Below are 19032 nucleotides of genomic sequence, written 5' to 3' on the forward strand. Positions count from 1 at the left end.
TTTTTTTTTTTTTTTTTTTTTTTTTTTTTTTTTTTTTTTTTTTTTTTTTTTTTTTTTTTTTTGACAAGTCCATTAAACCAAGTAAAGGCTGATCCAGTTGGTTGAATTTGACTGAGATGAAACAAGTCAAATCTTTTCCTTCTTTAGCGGCTTGGCCAGTTACTCGAGATTCCCGATTATTCCATTTTCTAATGTTATCGTTATTTATTGTGTGGGACATTTGCAATATGATGTAAAACGGTTTAAAGCACCTATCTGGTTTAATTTGTCTAGTTGGCCTTTTATGTTTGATTGAAATGGCACATATGGTTCGTAATTTGTGTGCATGTATGCTAGTTTCATTAAGAACTAAAGACATGATTTAAGAGAAAGGTCAAAACAAGTATAGGGTACTTAAAACTATTTTTTTATGACAAGAAATAAACTTTTCATTGATAAATGAAAATTAAAGAAAAATGTTCAAGAATAAAAACTTCCAAAGGGAGTGAAAAGAAAACAAAACATGCAAATAAAGAATAAAAAAAGGAGATGGAAAGAAAAGGTGGAGATGGAAAGAAAAGGAGGTTCTTCCATCTCAAATTTTGAATTCTAGTGACATGTCAAGTTTAATGAAAATGTCTCAATTTTTCAATGTGATACTGCATGACCTCAACCCTTGGTGCAGAAGTAGAATTCCTAAAATTTATCATCAATTTCACTTCTGGAACAGGCAACGTTGATTGGTGGTGGAAGTCTCAATCTATGGATATAAATGTTTTTGAGGTCGTTCAAATTCTGGTTACTAGTCTATCTAGGAAATTAAATAATATTTGAATATCCTAAAATCAAATGTGGTAAGATTAGATAATTCCGTAGGATTAGTCAGGGAGTGTGAGCTTGTCTAGTCAACCACAGCTATAATAAAAAGTCCTCTTAAACAAAGACTATTATGCTGAAATGTTGATTTTGTGGTCAAAATATTGGACATGATAAAATAATATTTATGTTGATTACCCCTTGCCACAGATCATAGGTTTTAGGCCATTGAAACTTTATAATCATGGGGATCCCCAAAGAGACTCTTTCCAGTACACTAGATTTGTTTGAAACTTTGTGTTAATAGCTGGGAAAAGAAATGGTTTCGGTGGGGAGTTGCAGCCAAGATTATCAAGAAGTACCTTTTGCTTCCATCTGGACGTAGCTGTTTTCAATCACATGTCAATAGTGAAAAGTATCTTTTCCAAGAATGGAATGCTTATTACAATTATTTTGTGGGCTTAGAAATGGTTCATGCCTAGTTGCTTTATGATTGGATATGCCTCTTACTTTGTGCAAATTGAAGAACTAGTTAAATTAACCAGAGGTTGATCTGTTTTCAGGCTTCTAACTCCTCCTGGAACTCCTCTTTTTCCATCTTTGGAACCAGACTCAGAAAGGGTCTTAATGAGACATGCTACTCCAATGGGTCGATCCAATGTGCTGAAATCTAGAGTAAGTTCTCTCTCAAGTCTCAACTTCCATAAGTTGAAGAACATGGTGAGATTTGAGTATCTTTGGTTCTTAAAAACATAGATATAGTTATACTTGTTAAAGAGTTCTTTTTAACCTTCCACGTTGCGTTTCATTTTGGAAGTTCCATTTCTTGGGAAGTTCAGTAGGAAAAAGCTGGAATTCAGCACTTTGTCTCATCATGAAATTAAATCACTCGAGACAGGCAAAAGAGTTTATTTTCTTCCTTTGGTAGATGATTATATTAAGCTTTGATGTTTTTGTTCCCAAGTATGTTTATGCCAGTGTCATAGTTTGTTCACTATCAGAGCAAGACGGATCGATTTTTCGTTCATAGACAGGAGAAAATCTACTGGCCTACATTCTTGAATTGCTTGGAATTTTACGCTTATAATGACACCTACCAATTTTTCAATCTTATGCTCGTATCTGATAATTTTGAACATTCCTCACGCATTTCAATAGCAGTTATTTTTGTCGTGTTATTAATTTTCTCTGTTTTTTAATATGTTTCCTTTTGTGGTTTCAGCTCGGAAATCTCCAACAAGAACCTACTACTACGAGGAGCAACTTGGTCCCAAAACAAGCAACTTCTTCTCCAGGATTGAACTCCTCAAGTGTAGGCACACGTCGTCCTTCATCATCCGGAGGTCCTGGATCAAGACCTGCTACCCCAACTGGACGCCCTACATTAACCACAACATCTAGAACTTCCAGATCCTCAACGCCTACTTCCCGTGCAACTTTGCCTTCAAATAAACCAGTAGTTTCCTCGGCTAAGCTTGCAGCAACTTCTAATAAGCTGGCAGTTGCCTCAACCAAGCCAACAGCTACCATGAGTAAGCCTACTGTTTTATCTGCTAGGTCCTCAGTTCCTTCAAGATCTTCTACTCCAACAAGAACAGCAAGATCATCAACCCCGACTTCCAGACCTACTGTACCTCCAGCTAAGCCCACATCAAGGGCCTCAACTCCAACTCGTCGGCCATCCACACCATCTAGTGCACCAAGTGCACCTGTTTCCTTAGTCAAGTCTTCATCATCAATTTCAAGGCCATCCCCAACAGTGTCAAGGAATCAAGCACCATCAAGGGGAGCTTCCCCAACAGTAAAATCCAGACCATGGAATCCTTCAGAAATGCCTGGTTTCTCACTCGATGCTCCACCCAATTTAAGAACATCACTTCCTGAAAGGCCACTTTCAGCCACAAGGGGTCGGCCTGGAGCACCCAGTGCACGATCTTCTTCTGTAGAACCTGTTCCGAATGGTAGGCCAAGAAGACAATCTTGCTCTCCGTCTAGAGGACGTGCACCTAATGGAAGTATTCATCTCAGTGGAGGTTCTGTCCCTGCAATTAACCGTATGCATTCTAAAGCTAATGACAACATAAGCCCTGTATTAATAGGGACGAAAATGGTTGAAAGGGTAATAAGCATGCGCAAATTGGTCCCTCCCAAGCAAGATGACAAACATTCACCTCATGGGAATCTGTCTGGGAAGTCTTCATCACCAGATAGCACTGGCTTTGGGAGAACACTATCTAAGAAGTCTCTGGATATGGCAATAAGACACATGGTATGTATCTATTTGTTCTCAAAGGATCTTTGTTGTGGAAGGGAATTTTTATTTTTCCTTTCTATCGTCATTCTGGGATAAACTTCACTGTCGGTAGAAAGTGAAAAGATCAATAGGCAATGTCATACTCACACACGGATTTCTTTTCAATGCATATTCTTGTTTAACACTACGCACACTTTTCTTGAGCAGGATATAAGACGAAGCATTCCAGGTAATTTACGCCCATTGATGACAAATATTCCAGCTTCTTCAATGTATAGCGTACGGTCTGGGCCATCTCGAAGCAGAAATATCAGTGTTTCAGACTCACCTCTTGCCACGAGCAGCAACGCTAGTTCTGAAATGAGTGTGAATAATAATGGACTCTGTCTAGATTCACATGAAATTGACGACGAAATTGGCAGCGAGAGAGGAGGTCGATCACCCCGCAGCTTGTGTGCTAGGTGAAGCTGATGGTTCATTTGGAATTAAACTGCCATTCTGATCAATCAAGTGTTTCATTTTGGATATCAACTTTCATGATGGTACAAAGATGATAATCATGGAAGTGATAACCAAATCATGTGTCTAGGACTAATGTAAAGTTTATTGAGTCGCTGATTGTTGTATTTATGTAACTCCAGAGCTTTGTATGGCTTAGAGGAACAAAGGAACATGATATATGCTGAACTATGTTCTTACGCATTTGCTACACGGTTGACGTAATTTCTACTTAACTTTTGATTGTTAACCATTAACAATAGCAGATCCCACAACTAGCCTTCATGAACTGGAGGGAACAAGTAACAATAATGCTATGCTGTAGGCAAACCAATCAGTAAGAATTAGAGAGTGCCTGGTGTAGAAGCTGCATGTTCTGCTCAAGTTCCTAGTCAAAGAATGAATATCAATGATGCTGTTGCCCAACTACGCCTTGCAAGACAAATTTTTTCCGTAGGGATTGGACGTATGAGCGTAATACCTTGGTGAAAACTAGCAAGCTATCAAACCTCATTGATCAGTAGCTAGCTAGTGCAAAATCATGTCTTCCTAGTCGGTGGTCTTGCTCAAATTTAGGATTGTTTTTAAATAAACCAAGGCATGGATATGTAGTACAATTCTCCTATTGCAAGGAAGACCGAACATTATCTAATGGGCTTGAAACGAGACTCTAATAGAGCCTTCATCAAGTGAGTTGTTTTTCAAAATTTTTTAGTTGCATGATTGTGGCAAATTCAATCAGTTTGATAAGAAAGAAAAGTCTTTTATGATCATGATCTTCCAATAAGTAAAGAAGAGTATCGTCGATGATTTGATTTGCTTACATTAAATATTGGTAAGTTGCGCATATATTAATATTTTTTAAATGAAATAATTTTTTAGCAAAATATTAGCAATCCACCAATATAATGTAACAAATTATTCCTAGTAATAAATAATAATAAATGGAACGTAAAAATAATTACGTGTCAAGAGGTTAGCCGAACAAAATTAATTGATCCGGTATAATTTTGCCACCAAAAAATTGTATTGATTATTGAGGGAAACCAGGAACTACCGAATTTCGTTCCTTCGCAGGGCGTCAAACGGTCAAGGTATGGTCGCGAGGTCCCTGTGGCGCGCCGGAGCGAAGGTCGCGATGGCGGCCACCGCAATAGGTGGTGGTGCCGCAGCGGCCTCCATAGCTGCCTCCGACGACCCTTCTATGGCTCTTAAGCTCTGCACCACCGTCCCGGTCCGCCTCGTTCGCCTTTCGTTTACCGTCGCAACCGTTGCCTTCGGTATGCATTCCTACGTTTTGACTTGCTGTAATTTCGCGTTTAATGGCTTTTGCGAGAGTTGATATTTCGGTTGAGTTGGTTGCAAGGTTTTCGCGATCTGGTTTATGTTTCTCTCTCCAAAGGGAAGTTTGAGGCTTAATTGTATGCTAAGAATAATTGCTGGTACTGGTAACCTGGGATCGGAAATTTGGAATTGAGCTTTTCATGCTTGTTTACCTGTGCTGGCGTCTGTGAATTATAGGCATTGAGTAGTTTAGGGCTTGAGTAGTTTGTTCAATAGTTGAATAACATTATGTTCATGTATTTTACTCCGTTTCATCATTCCCATTTAATGTAGTTATCAGAGAGCATTAATTTTTCAATCATCTTTTTTCTTTGTTCAAGATGTTAAATTTAGATTTATACGTTGACCAATCCTGAATCTGTTTTTTGAATTGGCATCATCCTTCTCTTTCTAGATTACGAATATTCACTGTGGAGATTTCCTGAAGGGAGTAGTGAGAGGGAAAAAGTTAAGCATGAAGTACACCTTAGATCTGCTCGCAGAATTCAAGAGTTATGCTTCAAAAATGGAGGAATATATATTAAGCTTGGTCAGCATATCAGTCAGTTGGTACACCTTCTATCCACATAGCAAGTGATGAAAAAAAGGATGGGCCTGCAATCCTTAATTTACCTTACCTCGTCTCTCATGCAGGAGTATTTGGTGCCCCAAGAATATGTCCAGATAATGAGAGAATATATGTTGAACAGATGCCCAGTATCCCCATACGATCAAGTGTGTGAAGTGGTCAAGAGAGAGCTTGGTGAAACACCGGATAAGGTATATTTCATTGGTACATCTAATTGATATAATCAGACTACGCATTCATTCTGTTGAATGGAGATTATTCTTGAAATCTGGTCTGGCAGAACTTGGTTAACATCATTTGACTCCTGTTATTTCGTATATCCCGTTTCTTATTGCTATTGTATAACACCTTTATTTTATTATAAATGATATTTTGGCCTCATGATGTAAACTTTCTCGTGTGTAGATCTTTTCTGAATTTAATCCTGATCCAATTGCTAGTGCTTCCCTTGCTCAAGTGCATGTTGCTCGCACCCACGATGGGCAGAAAGTTGCTGTGAAGGTCTTGTTGTATTCAATAATTTTTAACGTGAATTCACATTTAATTTGACTTTTGAGAGTTCCTTCTCAATCTTGTTTACCAGTAGCTCCCTTACATACAGGTGCAGCACACTCATATGACTGATACTGCGGCTGCAGATCATGCTAGTGTTGCATTAATTGTGAATACCATATATCGACTTTTTCCTTCTGTTGATTATAGGTAATGTTTTAGAACCTATGAACTTTTTAAGGGTTTGTAGATGAATTGCATCCTGTCCATGAAAAGCACACATAAATTATGCATCTATGTACTCTGTAATAAAAAAAACTTATGCATCTATCTTGAAGAATGTGCTGCAATAATGATATTGTTCCAGAGACTTTTGATGATATATATGATCCCTTATGATGGTTTTTTTTTTTTTTTTTTTTTTTTTTTTTTTTAGGTGGTTGGTTNCAGTGAAAGTTTGCCAAAGGCAGGTTATCCTTTCTTTGTCTCGTACAATCCTTTTAGTTGTATGCCCATCTCCTACAGTCCTTTTGCATTGGTTATGCATACACTCTTCAATGTCATGAAAACTCTTCCCAGATATTCTTTATTTTTTCACGTGGATGCCAATAAATTTTCCCTATATGTTTTTTCAATTGTTTAATTGCCAAACTTTATAACAGTTAGCTTTATAATTAAGAAAATTTAGGATATTCAATATCCTTATTTGCTAGCTTCTAATTATGAATTTAAGCCCATGAAAATTCAATTGGTTCAGATTACTCTTACCATTATGATTTAATGCTTGAGGTTTGCATGTCAGTCTTCTCATTCTTAAATCAGGCAGATTTCCTTCTTAACGATGTATTCTTGAGATCCTAGTTAACGTGTTTTTCCAAGATTTTTATAAACTAATCTCCAATATGCAAATTTTCTGGGCTTAAAATATTATGTAATTATATGCCTTCTTTGTTTTGTACAATATTGAATTTGATGTTCCTCTCCTCAATGCTCACGTTTTCAAGATTAATCTCAAGGTTAGGAACTTCAATGGATTTTTTTTTCTTCTATTTCACTTGTAATCTTTCTATCCAAATTGATCTCCTATGTTGTCATCAGAAATATCTTGAACTTGGATGAGAGTATAGAAATTTTCTGGATGCACTATGTTAGGAGCTTTATTTTGAATGAACAAAAATTACTTTGATTAAACAATGAGGGATGCTGCCCTAAATTTTATGGTATTTGAGTCACCGTTTTGCAGTGGCACATCATCAGTTAGTTTTCCATGGGTAAGATTTTGTGATAGTGGAATTACTTTGTTTTTTTTTTTTTTTTTTTTTTTAGACAACTAATTCATATGCCCAGTAACTCCCAGTATTTTGGGTTGGATTTTGATGTATGAATCTAGATAGGAAACTTTATTTTATAATCTTCCCCGAGTAGCAGCTGCAACCTATGAATTTGGAACTCACTCCATATTTTTTTTCCCTCTTTTGATGCTTTCCATCTTTGATAGTACCGTTATTGACTCAGTTTTATCTCCTCCTCAGGAACTTGATTTCTTAGGTGAGGCCAGGAACAGTGAGAAATGTCTGGATAACTTTCGAAAGTTGTCTCCTCATATTGCGGACTATGTGTATGCTCCAAAGGTCTATTGGAACTTAAGTACCTCAAAGTTATTGACCATGGAGTTTATGGATGGTGCTCAAATAAATGATGTTCGGGCCATTCAGAGGCTTGGGATTCAACCATCAGAAGTTGCAAAATTAGTAAGATCATGCACTTCACAATTCTGTTTATAACATATTAGGTTTTTTTATGAGCATCATTTTTATTTTGCCTTCGTTCACCGAGTGTTCCTTTCTATAGCCCCTTGATAGTCCTGTGCCCGAGTGGCTTGTTAACTGCATATATTCTAACATGTTGCAGCTTAAGTATTTCAAGTCTGACAGTGCAAGATATGTTATCTACTGTCTGCGTGTCTGTTTAGTTGTTGGATATGCAATTTGAATCAGAGTTGGTTTGTACTTTTTTTAACAGTTGTTGATTGACCAGCTAGAAGATGCATTATGGTTCAGGAATTCAGACCATTCATTTATATGTTCTTTTAACTTTTTATTTAAATGTTTGCTTGACCTTATCATGAATTAATGATACAGGTTTTACTTCACTTGCTGAAAAATTACGTTTCGAAACTATTTATATAGGTTAGTCATACATTTGCTGAGATGATATATAAGCATGGATTTGTGCACTGTGACCCTCATGCTGCAAACTTGCTTGTTCGTCCCTTGCCTTCTGGCAAAAGGAGCATATGTGGTGAGCTGTTACTAAATGATCAATTGATTTTTCTAACGATGTATTAGTTAAACCTGTATATTACTTCTTGGGATATCAATGTCGATTTGTCAATTCTCGTTCTGTCAACACACAGGCAAGAGGAAGCCACAGTTAGTACTTTTGGACCATGGGCTGTACAAAGTTCTCGACTCCAACATAAGATTTAACTATGCTGCCCTTTGGAAGGTAATTCCTTTACAATTCATCCAAGTGCCATCTCACTGTATTCCTGTTGCCAGCATGTCTCCGTCCTTGATTGTCATCTGATGTTATTTGTTTACCTTCGGTTAGGCTTTAATATTTTCTGATGCTGAGGCAATAAAGGAAAACAGCAAGAAATTGGGTGCTGGGGAAGATCTTTATGCACTGTTTGCTGGAATTCTTACCATGAAACCTTGGAATCGAGTTGTTGACCCAGCAGTTGACCATTTAGTCATTCAAGGAACTGACGATGAACGTTCAGAACTACAGGTAGTCTCTCTTAGATGGTGCATACCACCCCCACTCCAAAAAATGAGTATTCATGTTCTTGCACTTGAACCTTCCTCGTAATGAATTACTCCTGATGCTGCAGTCCCCTCTTCCTACAGTGGGGATATAAAACCGATCCTGAAACACTATATACTTATTTGATGATAAGCATTGTTCTAATGAAGTTCTTGAACTGTTTGAATTTTACTCAATTTTAGGTGCTCCTTGAGAAAGTTGTAAAGATTGCAGTTACTAACTGGCTATCTGACGGAATTTGACCTTTCTTTCTTTTCAGATGTATGCTTCACAGTATTTCCCCCAAATCTCAGAGCTCCTTAGGAAATTACCACGTGTAATTTTGTTGATGCTGAAGACAAATGATTGTTTGAGGGCGGTTAACAATTCTCTGGTAATATACCATCCTCACTCCACTAACTATGATTTGCTTAAAATAGTGCTTAATGTGACATTAGCTTTAGCAATATTGTCAAAAGTATTCGGATAGTCGATAGTCTAGAACATTATTATTACAATGACTATTATTTTGAAACAGAGTCTAAAACATTATTATTGAAATGGTTTGTGAACAGTTGCAGGGATCTTCCCTGGAGACATTCCTCATCATTGGGAAGGTATCATCTGAAGCAGTTATCGAGGCAAAATTAGCAGAAAATAAGTCGTTTGCATGTTGGTTAAATGTTTGGTTAGATGAAGTAATGTTGGAAGCTCGAATCTTCACATTGCAGCTAGCTTTATGGCTTTTAAATCTCAAAAAAACTTTACTTTGGTGAAGGAAGGTGTGAAAACGCATCAATACGTAAGGATCAGTTTTGTCATCTTACTTTTAGAAGAGTCTTCATTCTTTCTCTGTGGTCGAATTCCCTTCTGTTCTTGCTGGGTTGTCGAACACAGATCGATTATACAGCGAAGAGTTGAAAACTAGTGTTTGCGAGACAGATTACTTTGTAATACCCCACATGGGACTATGAGATGATAGAAAATATGTATTACATATTCATTTGTGTCAGCCAATAAATGGAGGATGTTGCAAGAGAAGCATCCCTTTTTGGATATGTTGTGGATTTGGAAAGGTTACAATGGTAACTCATGACACTTTAGAGATGTAACTAAGTTTCATGGTTTCATTTTGTACCCAAGTCCTCCCTTGTTTATGAGGGGGTGTGGAACGTGTATTAATAAAATATTCTGAGACATGTTTCTATTTATGACTTAGTTGTCGATGATATTCTGTATTTAACACTATAGGCACATGCGGGTGGAGATTGCATGTTGATGGTAATTGTACATTGGTTAATTCGCGATTACTATCATAGTCATTTTTTGATAAATAATCAGCGGTGGTTGGACGTTGGTTATTCACAATCATCGTATTAGTACTTTCACAATGATCCCTTAATTGTCGGTAATGGTTCATAATTATTAATATAACCTTCCTAATCGGATAACAAATCATTTTTATAGAAAGCTTAATATGGTTCGAGCAGCTACTACAAATGTTCTCAAATTTATTTGATTAGTCATATAAATCAAATAATAGATTTCACTTTTCTTTTTAAATTATTTAAAACGCTTCCGCTCGAACCCTTCTAAGATTGGGCCGTTGTCAATGTTCAGGTATCTAATCCTTATCTATTAATTTATTCCGGGTGTACGATCTTTTACGCTACATCCGGCCACACCCAATCAAAACCTGTCTACTAGATCGCTCTATAAAAATTTTGAGTTTCCCTCCAATTATAAGATTTTCCTCTTTCACTGAAAATTCGATTAAATCAATGTTGGGAAAGTCGGCGCCTCAGTCTTCTTCCTCAACCTCGCTTCCTTGCTTCGACTGCAAATTCCCAAATTTCATCTCTTCTTTCTCATCCCAAATCATCGCCAATTCTCCATCCAAGGTGCCGCTCTCCCCATCGTTTAAACTATCATTTATTCTATGGTTTTTATGTTGTTCTTGATAGTTTCCCTATTTCGTCTCATTTTCCTTTTTGTTTGCAAGTGCGTTATCCGGTGTAGTTTGTGCATCTCTGTATGTATTTATTCTCTGAAATTCGTATTATATTTCAATTTTTCATATTAGTGTCCGGATGCAAAAGCTGCTTACAGTTTTCTATTGTTGCAATTATGTTGCGAATTTACTCGTTCATTAATTGGGGAAATCAAGAAAAACAAAGTGATTTCCTTTGTATTCCCACCGAGATGTAAATATAAGTTTGTAATTTGGAGGTGAGACGCTTGAGAGAATTGAAGATCTCTGCATGATGTATATTTAACTGTTCAGTTTTTTTTATACTTTACTGTCTAGTTTAACAATCTGTTTTTAATCTTTTAGTATCAGAAAACATTCTTGATTTCCTCAATAGTTTGACTGTGTTTTAACTGTCATTACATTTCTGGCAGTTCCAGTAAACATTTTGCTGTAGAAGTAGGTGGTGCCAGTTGAAAATATATTGATGTTGATGACATTGAACATTGGAGCAACCTGTTGAAGACCCTAAAAAATGACAAATTATTATGATATTGATGACATTCTGGCGGAGGAAGAGGTCAATATCTTATTCTTTTACTTGATAAGATTTTATAAACTCGCAATCTCAATATTGAATCTTGTTTTGTCTGCTTGACAGCTTGTATCAGTTATGTTCCAAAAGGCAGTTAATGGAGTTGCAATAGATCCCAGTTCTGAAACAGATTCTGTGAGTTGGATTAGTAGGAGACAGGTTATGGAAGATGAATGACAAACTTATGTTTTCTTTTCTGGTGCAATTTCAGGTTGAGTCTGGATCCAAAGTAGAGCTACCCTTCTGGCTTGCAAAAGAGCTGCATCTTCGACAAGTGGCAGTTATGGGCTTGCCTGCTTGTTTTAACCAAAGGTAGCAATCTCCATTACATTCAGGCTTTGCATACGACCAAGAATTTCCCTGAACTTTTATTGTCTAGACTTTTTGGAGCTTAAGAGAATGAGGATCTTCCTTACTACGCCCCGACTCACTCCCTAAAAACTGACCTGCAAAGACACTGAATTCTGATTCTTTTTCTTCCAACTTTGTGGTTGCAGAATTCATGCTTGATGACTTAATTTCTTTTCATCTGCTTATTGTTTTACGAGTAGAAAGTTCTGAATTGGAATCTTAAGAGCACAGGAATTTGTCAAATTTAATGAGATTATTTTAAATTTGTTGGTGGTATTATTTTGAAAAGAACTTCCCTTCTAAGCGCTCATGAATTACTTCGGAGACAAGTGATGTTAATGGCATCGCCCTCCGGTTTCATCAATTAAAACAACTGTGCATGACCTATATGGCATGAAATTGTAGTATTCCAAAAACTTTTGAGATTTGGTTTATAGAATCTTGTTACTTGCTCCGTTGAAGCCGACCCACAAAGAAAATTATTTTTTTCCTGTGTAGTATTCTGAGCCTGTGTATGCTCAATCTTTTCATGTGCTAACTAATTAATTACCAGCAGAGATTTCCTACCCTAGAATTTCATGATCAAAGGAATCAGTGAGACTTTGAAGATGATATTTGTTCTTATATTTATATAGGTAAAGATGATGATATTTGTAGTTGACTAGTGCTCTTTTTCTCTAAGCAGAACGCGACTTGAAATTCAGGCTGACGCTGCATTTGTTGATCTACGATCTAGAAGTCAATACTTCTATGAATTTGGATGCAAAATCGCACCATTGTAAGTATCTTGAGATCCAACTCTGTGTGCATCAGATTTTTTTTTTTTTTAAAATATCCATGAGAATCCGTACTTGAATTATTCTCACTAGACAGTGACAGTTGATTGACTCTACTACATTTAGTTTCTAAGTTAATTCATAAGATGTTAAATCTTAGATAGGTGGTTGAATTTATCATAATTATTTTAGGAGGAGAAAATTGACATCGCTGTTTTTCCATTATTTTATCTGAAGTCATACTAAATATCTATTGGATAGCGAAAGCGTGTCAGTGTACTTTCATTTGACATACATTTGTACTTGAATGAGCATTGTTTGTTTTCACCTTTGACAGAACTACCATTCTGAAGGTATGCCATTTAACAGATCCTTATTTTAACGTAATAATTAGGATATCTAGTCACAGGACTTCTTTTTTACTGCCGTCTAAATGACATATCAAACGATCAATTTAAGCTTGTATATTAAGCATGTCGATTGGACATCCTATCAATGACTAAGGATCTTAACTTTAGGCTTGAACTCTTGGGAGTATTTTATAATAATCTGTCTAGCATGTTATCATCTCAAGTTCTGCATCTCGATGAATATTAATATCATTTTCATTCCATTGGTAGATGTAGACTGATAAATATGCATAAAGCTTTAAAACTGACTAGCTAGCCCACTCTACATATGAAGTATATCTTGTAAAAAGTGCTTGTTGCCTTGATCTCGTGCATTTAGGATGTCTACCATATCTCGCTGTTAGCAATATTTTTTTTAAGTGTACCTAAATGGACGAGAACGCAATAGATAGAGTGCTATTTCTCATTTTTGTTTCACAAACTTCAATGTCAGGGTTGGTGATAGAACAATCGGTTCTTGGCTTTTATCCACGTTCAAAAGTAGGTACAAGGAAGTTTTGACCAAGGCTCACACTGCAGTGTTTGCTGCAAGTTCAAAATACTTGACAGTTCTATCAAAGGAAGAAACTAAAAGTGAGATTTTTGTTGCATGTTTTGTCTGTCCTCTGTTTTCATATTTGGTGCTTCTCTTCAAACTCACGTCTCAATATAATCATTGTATGCAGTGTATGAGGCAGCCCAGTCCTCTATGACAGCCTTTAAGAAATGGCGAATCGGTGGGCCTAGATTTCAGAAAGCATCCTTTCTTGGGAGGAAGAGGAAGTCTTCTGAGTAGGTACTAAGGCAAGCTTAAATGTATTCTATTTTCATCCCTTGGTTGCATAAGCATAGAAAACAGTGGAAAAGTAGTAATTTATTCATGATTTTTTTTATAAAAAATGTTTCATTATTGCCGTTTCAACTTATCTTTTTTTCCTTCTCCCCTTTTCTACCCGTCCTACTTATTCTATGATATCAAATGTGATATCCCACATCCGTTGGAGAGGAGAATAAAATATCCTTTGGATGTTGAAACCTTTCTTTAGGAGATGCGTTTTAAAACCTTGAGAAAAATCTTGAACTAGAAAGTCCAGAGAGAACAATATCTACTCGTGGTGGACTTGGGCTTTTTGACTATTACACCAAATGATGTAATCAATTCTATCACATGTTGCTAAGGTGACTCTGGTATGAACACACAATAACACGTCTTTGGAAAGTGAGATGAAACTTTCTATAAATTATGAGTAGTGACCCATAAAATTTGAATGTTTCTAGAGTGGGTAAGACATTACGGAGCATTCATCAGAATAACTTAGTGTCTTCATATTGTATTGAACCTCATCTCTCCACCTATTTTCCTTTCCTATGATACCTAGTATTCAAATTTATTTTCTAATTATAATTTTTATTATTATTATTATTTTCCAATTGGAAAAGTAGTCATCGACCCATTGTTGAACCTATTATAGATCTGCTTTAATATATATATATATATATAATTCTAAAGTTGTGGATATTATAAGGTTTTGGAGAACGCGTTTAGGATTATTTTTTAAAAAAAATTAACTCAACATCGTGGATGCCACTATGTTTAGTAACATATTGTTAATTTAAAATTATACATCTTACAATTAGTTGTATATTATTAATTTCAAGTTAATTTTTATCAAATTAGATATACTAGTAGCAGCCATTTTCAAAAATAAAATATAATAAAAATATGTTTCTAAGAACAAATTTTAAACTCTATAGACATTTAAATGTATATAGATTAAAATAGAGTAAATTTTAAAGTACAAAAATTAAAATGATATTTTAAATATTTATGATAAAGTAATGATAAGTATGTGTAGTAAAAATCTATATGTTTAATTAATTAATTGAATATAGTTAAATAGTTAGAAACCAACTCCATTGTCCCTTCCCAATTGGCTCCATTATAAAGAAAAATATTATTATCGACCATTTTTTTTAATTAGTTAATTGAATCATAATTAATGTAAGAATAAAAATAAAAGAAAATTATTTATTTCTTTATTTTATTTGATAAAGAAAGACCGAACATTGGTGACTTTAGATATCGAATTGGCGGGAGTTGACAAAATATGGGAGAGAAAAACAAACCACGTGGCGCATGGCCAACGAAAACGACGCGCTCATGAAGCGTTTTGACGATAAAAGCGAGTACAAAATTGTATGATCATATTAATTTTGCATTTGTTCAGTTAAAAAAAAAAAGTCGACGCGGTCGAGCGATTGAGCATTAAAGTCTCCGAAAAACTTGGTTCCATTGCCATCGTTCCTCTCTGAATTCAACAATTTGGGGTTGTGGGATCAGGTGTCCATTTCTCCATTTTTCTCCTCCAAGTTTTTCATAGTTTTTGGATTCAAATTAGTCGCAGAAGGGTTGCGAGAATTCCATTGAGTTCAAATTGTGATTCGACATGAAGGGGGGCTGCAACAGCTACAAGGTTTTCGGTTTCAGTCGGAAGTTCAAGTTATCTGAGGCCGAACCGCCGCAAGATGTCATAGATATCTTCGCTTCGTTTACCGATGGCGGGGAGTACATGTCGGCCGAACAAATGCTCCACTTCTTGGGGGATCAGCAAGAGATGGAATGTACCCTATCTGAAGCGGAGCAGATCATCGAGCAGATCTTGCAGAAGCGACGGGGCTCCGATAATCCCTCTGGAGATTCGAGTCAGGGTCTTAGCCTTGATGATTTCTTCCATTATCTCTTCATGCCTGAGTTCAATGGCCCCATTAAAACTCAGGTTTGGTGTTCCTTTCTTTTCCTACATATCCACCCATATCCCATTTCATAATTTATTGGGTTCTTGTTTTTTTTTTTGTGTTAATTCATTAGCTGCTTATTGCAATAACCCAATCCGAATGAACTCAGTAATGCTTTTAATAACATTACTTTGGACAGGTACATCATGATATGAATGCTCCATTGTCCCATTATTTCATATATACAGGGCACAACTCTTACCTTACTGGGAATCAACTTAGTAGTGATTGTAGTGATGCTCCCATAATAAAGGCTTTGAATAGAGGGCTACGGGTAGTTGAGCTTGATTTATGGCCAAATTCAACAAAAGATGATGTTCATGTTCTTCATGGAAGGTATTAATTACCTCATCTTTCAATACCATCCTCATCAAACCAAAATATAAACTGATATTAACTTTTAAAAGAGGAAATCACTGTACAGAACCATTCTCTGGATGACTGTAGGACTTTAACCAGCCCTGTGCCTCTCTTGAAGTGTTTGAAGTCTATAAACGAGCATGCTTTTGAGAAATCTCCATATCCTGTTATTATCACTCTTGAAGATCATCTTACTCCTGACCTTCAAGCTAAAGTTGCAGAGGTTTTCATTCTTACCCAAAATGATTGTTTCTGTTTATCCTTATAGATTCTGGTTTAATGCTTTCTATTCTTCCTTGAAGATGGTAACCGGAATATTTGGAGATACACTGTTCTACCCTCAGGCAGATAGCTTATCGGAATTCCCTTCTCCAGAATCCTTAAAACATAGAATCATTATTTCAACAAAGCCACCAAAAGAGTACCTTACATCTAATAAAAAGGATAAGATTTTAAGTGATGGAAAAGAGTCATCAGAAGAAGAGTCATCAGATCCTGTGACTGATTTCGATGCTGATGAACAGGTGGGTGAGAAATGAAAGCTGGGCATACTGTTTCTTACTTTGAAGTATAAATTATTGCTTGATTAGTCCTTCTGATTATGAACAGAGTGAAAGTGATCCAGATGAGGAAGAAAACAGTGGAGGCGAGTCGAAACCGCCCCAGCAAGGTGCACCGGAGTATAAACGTCTGATTACAATCCATGCAGGGAAACCAAAAGGGGGCTGCTTAAAGGATGCATTGAACGTACAAGGTGAGAAGGTTAGGCGCCTTAGCTTGAGTGAGCAAGGACTTGAGAAGGCTGTGGTCTCTGATGGAACTGATGTTGTAAGGTAATTGTTCCACTTATAATGTGAATGAGTTTTGATCTTTTGCTGGTGATTGATTCTGATCATTATAGTTATGATCTTTAGGTTTACACAAAAGAATATTTTGAGAGTTTACCCAAAAGGAACCCGTGTCACATCGTCGAATTTTCGGCCGAATATCGGGTGGACGCATGGAGCTCAGATGGTTGCTTTAAACATGCAGGTGCTGATTGGAACCTTCATCATGTCCGTGCCCTTATTTTCTTGTCTTTCCCCTTACATTCTTGTGAATGAGTGGATCAAATATTAGGGAAGAGAACGAAACACCATTTATAAGGGTGTAAAAACCTTTTTTTAGTAAACGCGTTTTTAAAGTTTTAAGGGGAAGTCCAAAAGAGAAAGTCTAAAGAGGACAATATGTGTTAGCGGTGGGCTTGGGCCGTGAACAAGGTTTCAAATGTCTTATAAATGTTGTTCTGATCCGTAAGGAATGATCCAAATGAAGTTCCGGTTTGTTTTTCTACGACAGGGCTATGGAAGATCACTATGGATGATGCATGGGATGTTTAGAGCCAATGGAGGGTGTGGGTACTTAAAAAAACCAGACTTTTTGTTACCAAAGAGCCCAGAAGATGAGATCTTTGATCCCAAGAAACCTCCGCCAGTGAAGGAAACATTAAAAGTAAGCCAATTGTGTTGGGTTGTTCTATCTTGGCATCAGTTTTAACACCCATGTTCTTCAATAGGTAACAGTATATTTGGGGGATGGGTGGAGCTCGGACTTTAGCCAAACGCATTTTGATAACTATTCTCCGCCGGACTTCTACACAAAGGTTAGTGGTAGCCATTCTGTCCTCCCAGCTTAGCTCGTATTTGATGAAAACTTAAAATGTTGGATGAATGGCAGATTCGAATTGTCGGTGTACCAGCTGATGCAGCGAAGAAGAAGACAAGGGTTATTGAGAACGACTGGGTGCCCATTTGGAACGAAGAGTTCAAGTTTCCTTTGACAGTGCCAGAGCTTGCTTTGCTGCAGATTGAAGTGCGAGACTTCGACAGGTCGGAGAAGGATGACTTTGGTGGGCAGACATGTCTGCCAATCTCAGAGCTCAGGCCTGGGATTCGGGCAGTCCCTCTTTATGACAAGAAGGGAGAGAAACTAACGTCTGTGAGGCTTCTAATGCGCTTCCTGTTTTTGTATGAATGATTCCATTGTTTCATTATAACTTACGCTACTGCTTTTAGCTGCCTCTGCCCACCACGGCCTTCCTGCTTCCAAGCAAGCAGCCCTGTTTTGTTGTAAACTATTATATGTAATAATCATGCTTCAAATTCATTATTTTATTTAAAGGTTGAATTATTTTTTATAGTTTTGTTTGTATCTCTTTTTTGATATTGGTAACGGTGTAAATCCATCCCCACCAGATGTTGTCATCTTTAGGCTGCTTCTCACCAAGGTTTTAAAACGTGTCCCTTGGTAAGAGGCTTCCACACCCTTAGGAATGTTTCTTTTCCTCCAACTAATGTAAGAACCTTACAATTTATCCCTTGGGTCCAACATCCTCATATACCATTTGTAATAGCCTAAGAGCATAGAGATATTGTTCTATTTAGGCTTTTCGTTTGAGGGTTTCCTGCCAGGGTTTTAAGACATGTCTGCTAAGGAGATGTTTCCACATCCTAAGAAATGTTTCGTTCTCCTCTACAACTAATGTGGGATCTCATAATCCACCTTTCTTGGGGCTTAGCGTCTGTCTTCATTGACACAACCTCTCAGTGCTTGGGTCTGGTACCATTTGTAAGAGCCCATACCTATCGCCATCCTTTTTAAATTTTACTTTTAAGGGCTTCCATTAAAACACGTTAGAGATATTTTCACGTCCTAAAAAATGTTTCATTCACATATAGATGTGTTTGCTTGTGAGAGGTGAGCTGTCCCAAGTCCAAAAGATAATCCAATAATGCTTTTATAACTGTGTTTGACTTTTTTTGTTCATTGTTTTCAGAGTCAAAATCCGCCAAACAATAAAATAAATCCAATTTTGAAAAAAGAAAAAAAGACAGAACAGAAACATTTGTCTGGTCGCAGTCGTTGGTTCGATGCAAAAGCACATGCACCGTCTCTCTCCGCAGCTCACCTTTCAGCTTTTTGCTCCCCACTTAGCACGTGCGAAAACCATCCATTTTTGTTTTCAAATTCAACCTCGACTGTTTAGGCCTAAGAACAC

General features: G+C 36.8%; 4 protein-coding genes across 7 annotated transcripts in view; all 4 read left to right on the forward strand.

Annotated features, from left to right (window-relative positions):
- LOC111487104 (zonadhesin) overlaps positions 1–3797 on the forward strand; it is a 5437-nt gene extending 1640 nt beyond the window's left edge. The window contains exons 4-6 of one of the 2 annotated variants that reach the window (XM_023134342.1): positions 1359–1470; positions 2018–3064; positions 3257–3514. In XM_023134342.1, coding sequence (XP_022990110.1) covers positions 1359–1470; positions 2018–3064; positions 3257–3514 — 1417 coding nt within the window. Of the gene's footprint in view, positions 1–1358; positions 1471–2017; positions 3065–3256 lie in introns of both variants that reach the window. The other variant, XM_023134343.1, reaches the window with a different exon arrangement.
- Positions 3798–4560: 763 nt separating this feature from the next.
- On the forward strand, positions 4561–9968 carry LOC111487618 (putative ABC1 protein At2g40090). The gene is made up of 11 exons (XM_023135082.1): positions 4561–4827; positions 5286–5440; positions 5525–5650; positions 5865–5960; positions 6061–6161; positions 7450–7702; positions 8141–8252; positions 8368–8459; positions 8565–8744; positions 9040–9153; positions 9335–9968. Exons 1-11 carry the CDS (start codon positions 4644–4646, stop codon positions 9533–9535), a joined length of 1614 nt encoding a protein of 537 aa, XP_022990850.1. The 5' UTR covers positions 4561–4643; the 3' UTR covers positions 9536–9968.
- Positions 9969–10520: 552 nt separating this feature from the next.
- LOC111487145 (DNA replication complex GINS protein PSF3-like) lies at positions 10521–13780 on the forward strand. Of its 3 annotated transcripts, none has more exons than XM_023134406.1 (7): positions 10521–10660; positions 11163–11308; positions 11390–11458; positions 11535–11635; positions 12360–12452; positions 13294–13433; positions 13526–13780. In XM_023134406.1, the coding sequence occupies exons 2-7, from the start codon at positions 11264–11266 to the stop codon at positions 13633–13635; spliced, it is 558 nt and encodes a 185-aa protein (XP_022990174.1). In that variant the 5' UTR covers positions 10521–10660; positions 11163–11263; the 3' UTR covers positions 13636–13780. The 3 variants fall into 3 exon arrangements, with proteins under 3 accessions (XP_022990174.1, XP_022990175.1, XP_022990176.1); XM_023134407.1 differs by having other exon boundaries at positions 11169–11308; XM_023134408.1 differs by having other exon boundaries at positions 11186–11308.
- Positions 13781–15075: 1295 nt separating this feature from the next.
- LOC111487722 (phosphoinositide phospholipase C 6) lies at positions 15076–18148 on the forward strand. The gene is made up of 9 exons (XM_023135229.1): positions 15076–15616; positions 15775–15971; positions 16083–16218; positions 16298–16519; positions 16605–16828; positions 16910–17027; positions 17334–17486; positions 17551–17637; positions 17712–18148. Exons 1-9 carry the CDS (start codon positions 15287–15289, stop codon positions 18009–18011), a joined length of 1767 nt encoding a protein of 588 aa, XP_022990997.1. The 5' UTR covers positions 15076–15286; the 3' UTR covers positions 18012–18148.
- The last annotated feature ends 884 nt before the right edge of the window (positions 18149–19032 follow it).

This window comes from Cucurbita maxima, unplaced genomic scaffold (assembly GCF_002738345.1).
Source record: "Cucurbita maxima cultivar Rimu unplaced genomic scaffold, Cmax_1.0 Cma_Scf00012, whole genome shotgun sequence".
Classification (NCBI taxonomy): Eukaryota; Viridiplantae; Streptophyta; class Magnoliopsida; order Cucurbitales; family Cucurbitaceae; genus Cucurbita; species Cucurbita maxima.

What these genes read in the sequence shown, in the direction of transcription:
- LOC111487618 (XM_023135082.1), top strand. Translation starts at nt 4,644, where the DNA reads ATGGTCGCGAGGTCCCTGTGGCGCGCCGGAGCGAAGGTCGCGATGGCG. An exon ending in ATGAACGTTCAGAACTACAG is followed by an intron (nt 8,745 to 9,039) that starts GTAGTCTCTCTT and finishes CTTTCTTTTCAG; the next exon opens with ATGTATGCTTCACAGTATTT. An exon ending in GGGCGGTTAACAATTCTCTG is followed by an intron (nt 9,154 to 9,334) that starts GTAATATACCAT and finishes GTTTGTGAACAG; the next exon opens with TTGCAGGGATCTTCCCTGGA.
- LOC111487145 (XM_023134406.1), top strand. Translation starts at nt 11,264, where the DNA reads ATGACAAATTATTATGATATTGATGACATTCTGGCGGAGGAAGAG. An exon ending in ACATTCTGGCGGAGGAAGAG is followed by an intron (nt 11,309 to 11,389) that starts GTCAATATCTTA and finishes TCTGCTTGACAG; the next exon opens with CTTGTATCAGTTATGTTCCA. An exon ending in GGATGCAAAATCGCACCATT is followed by an intron (nt 12,453 to 13,293) that starts GTAAGTATCTTG and finishes CTTCAATGTCAG; the next exon opens with GGTTGGTGATAGAACAATCG.
- LOC111487722 (XM_023135229.1), top strand. Translation starts at nt 15,287, where the DNA reads ATGAAGGGGGGCTGCAACAGCTACAAGGTTTTCGGTTTCAGTCGGAAG. An exon ending in ATGGCCCCATTAAAACTCAG is followed by an intron (nt 15,617 to 15,774) that starts GTTTGGTGTTCC and finishes TACTTTGGACAG; the next exon opens with GTACATCATGATATGAATGC. An exon ending in GATGGAACTGATGTTGTAAG is followed by an intron (nt 16,829 to 16,909) that starts GTAATTGTTCCA and finishes TATGATCTTTAG; the next exon opens with GTTTACACAAAAGAATATTT.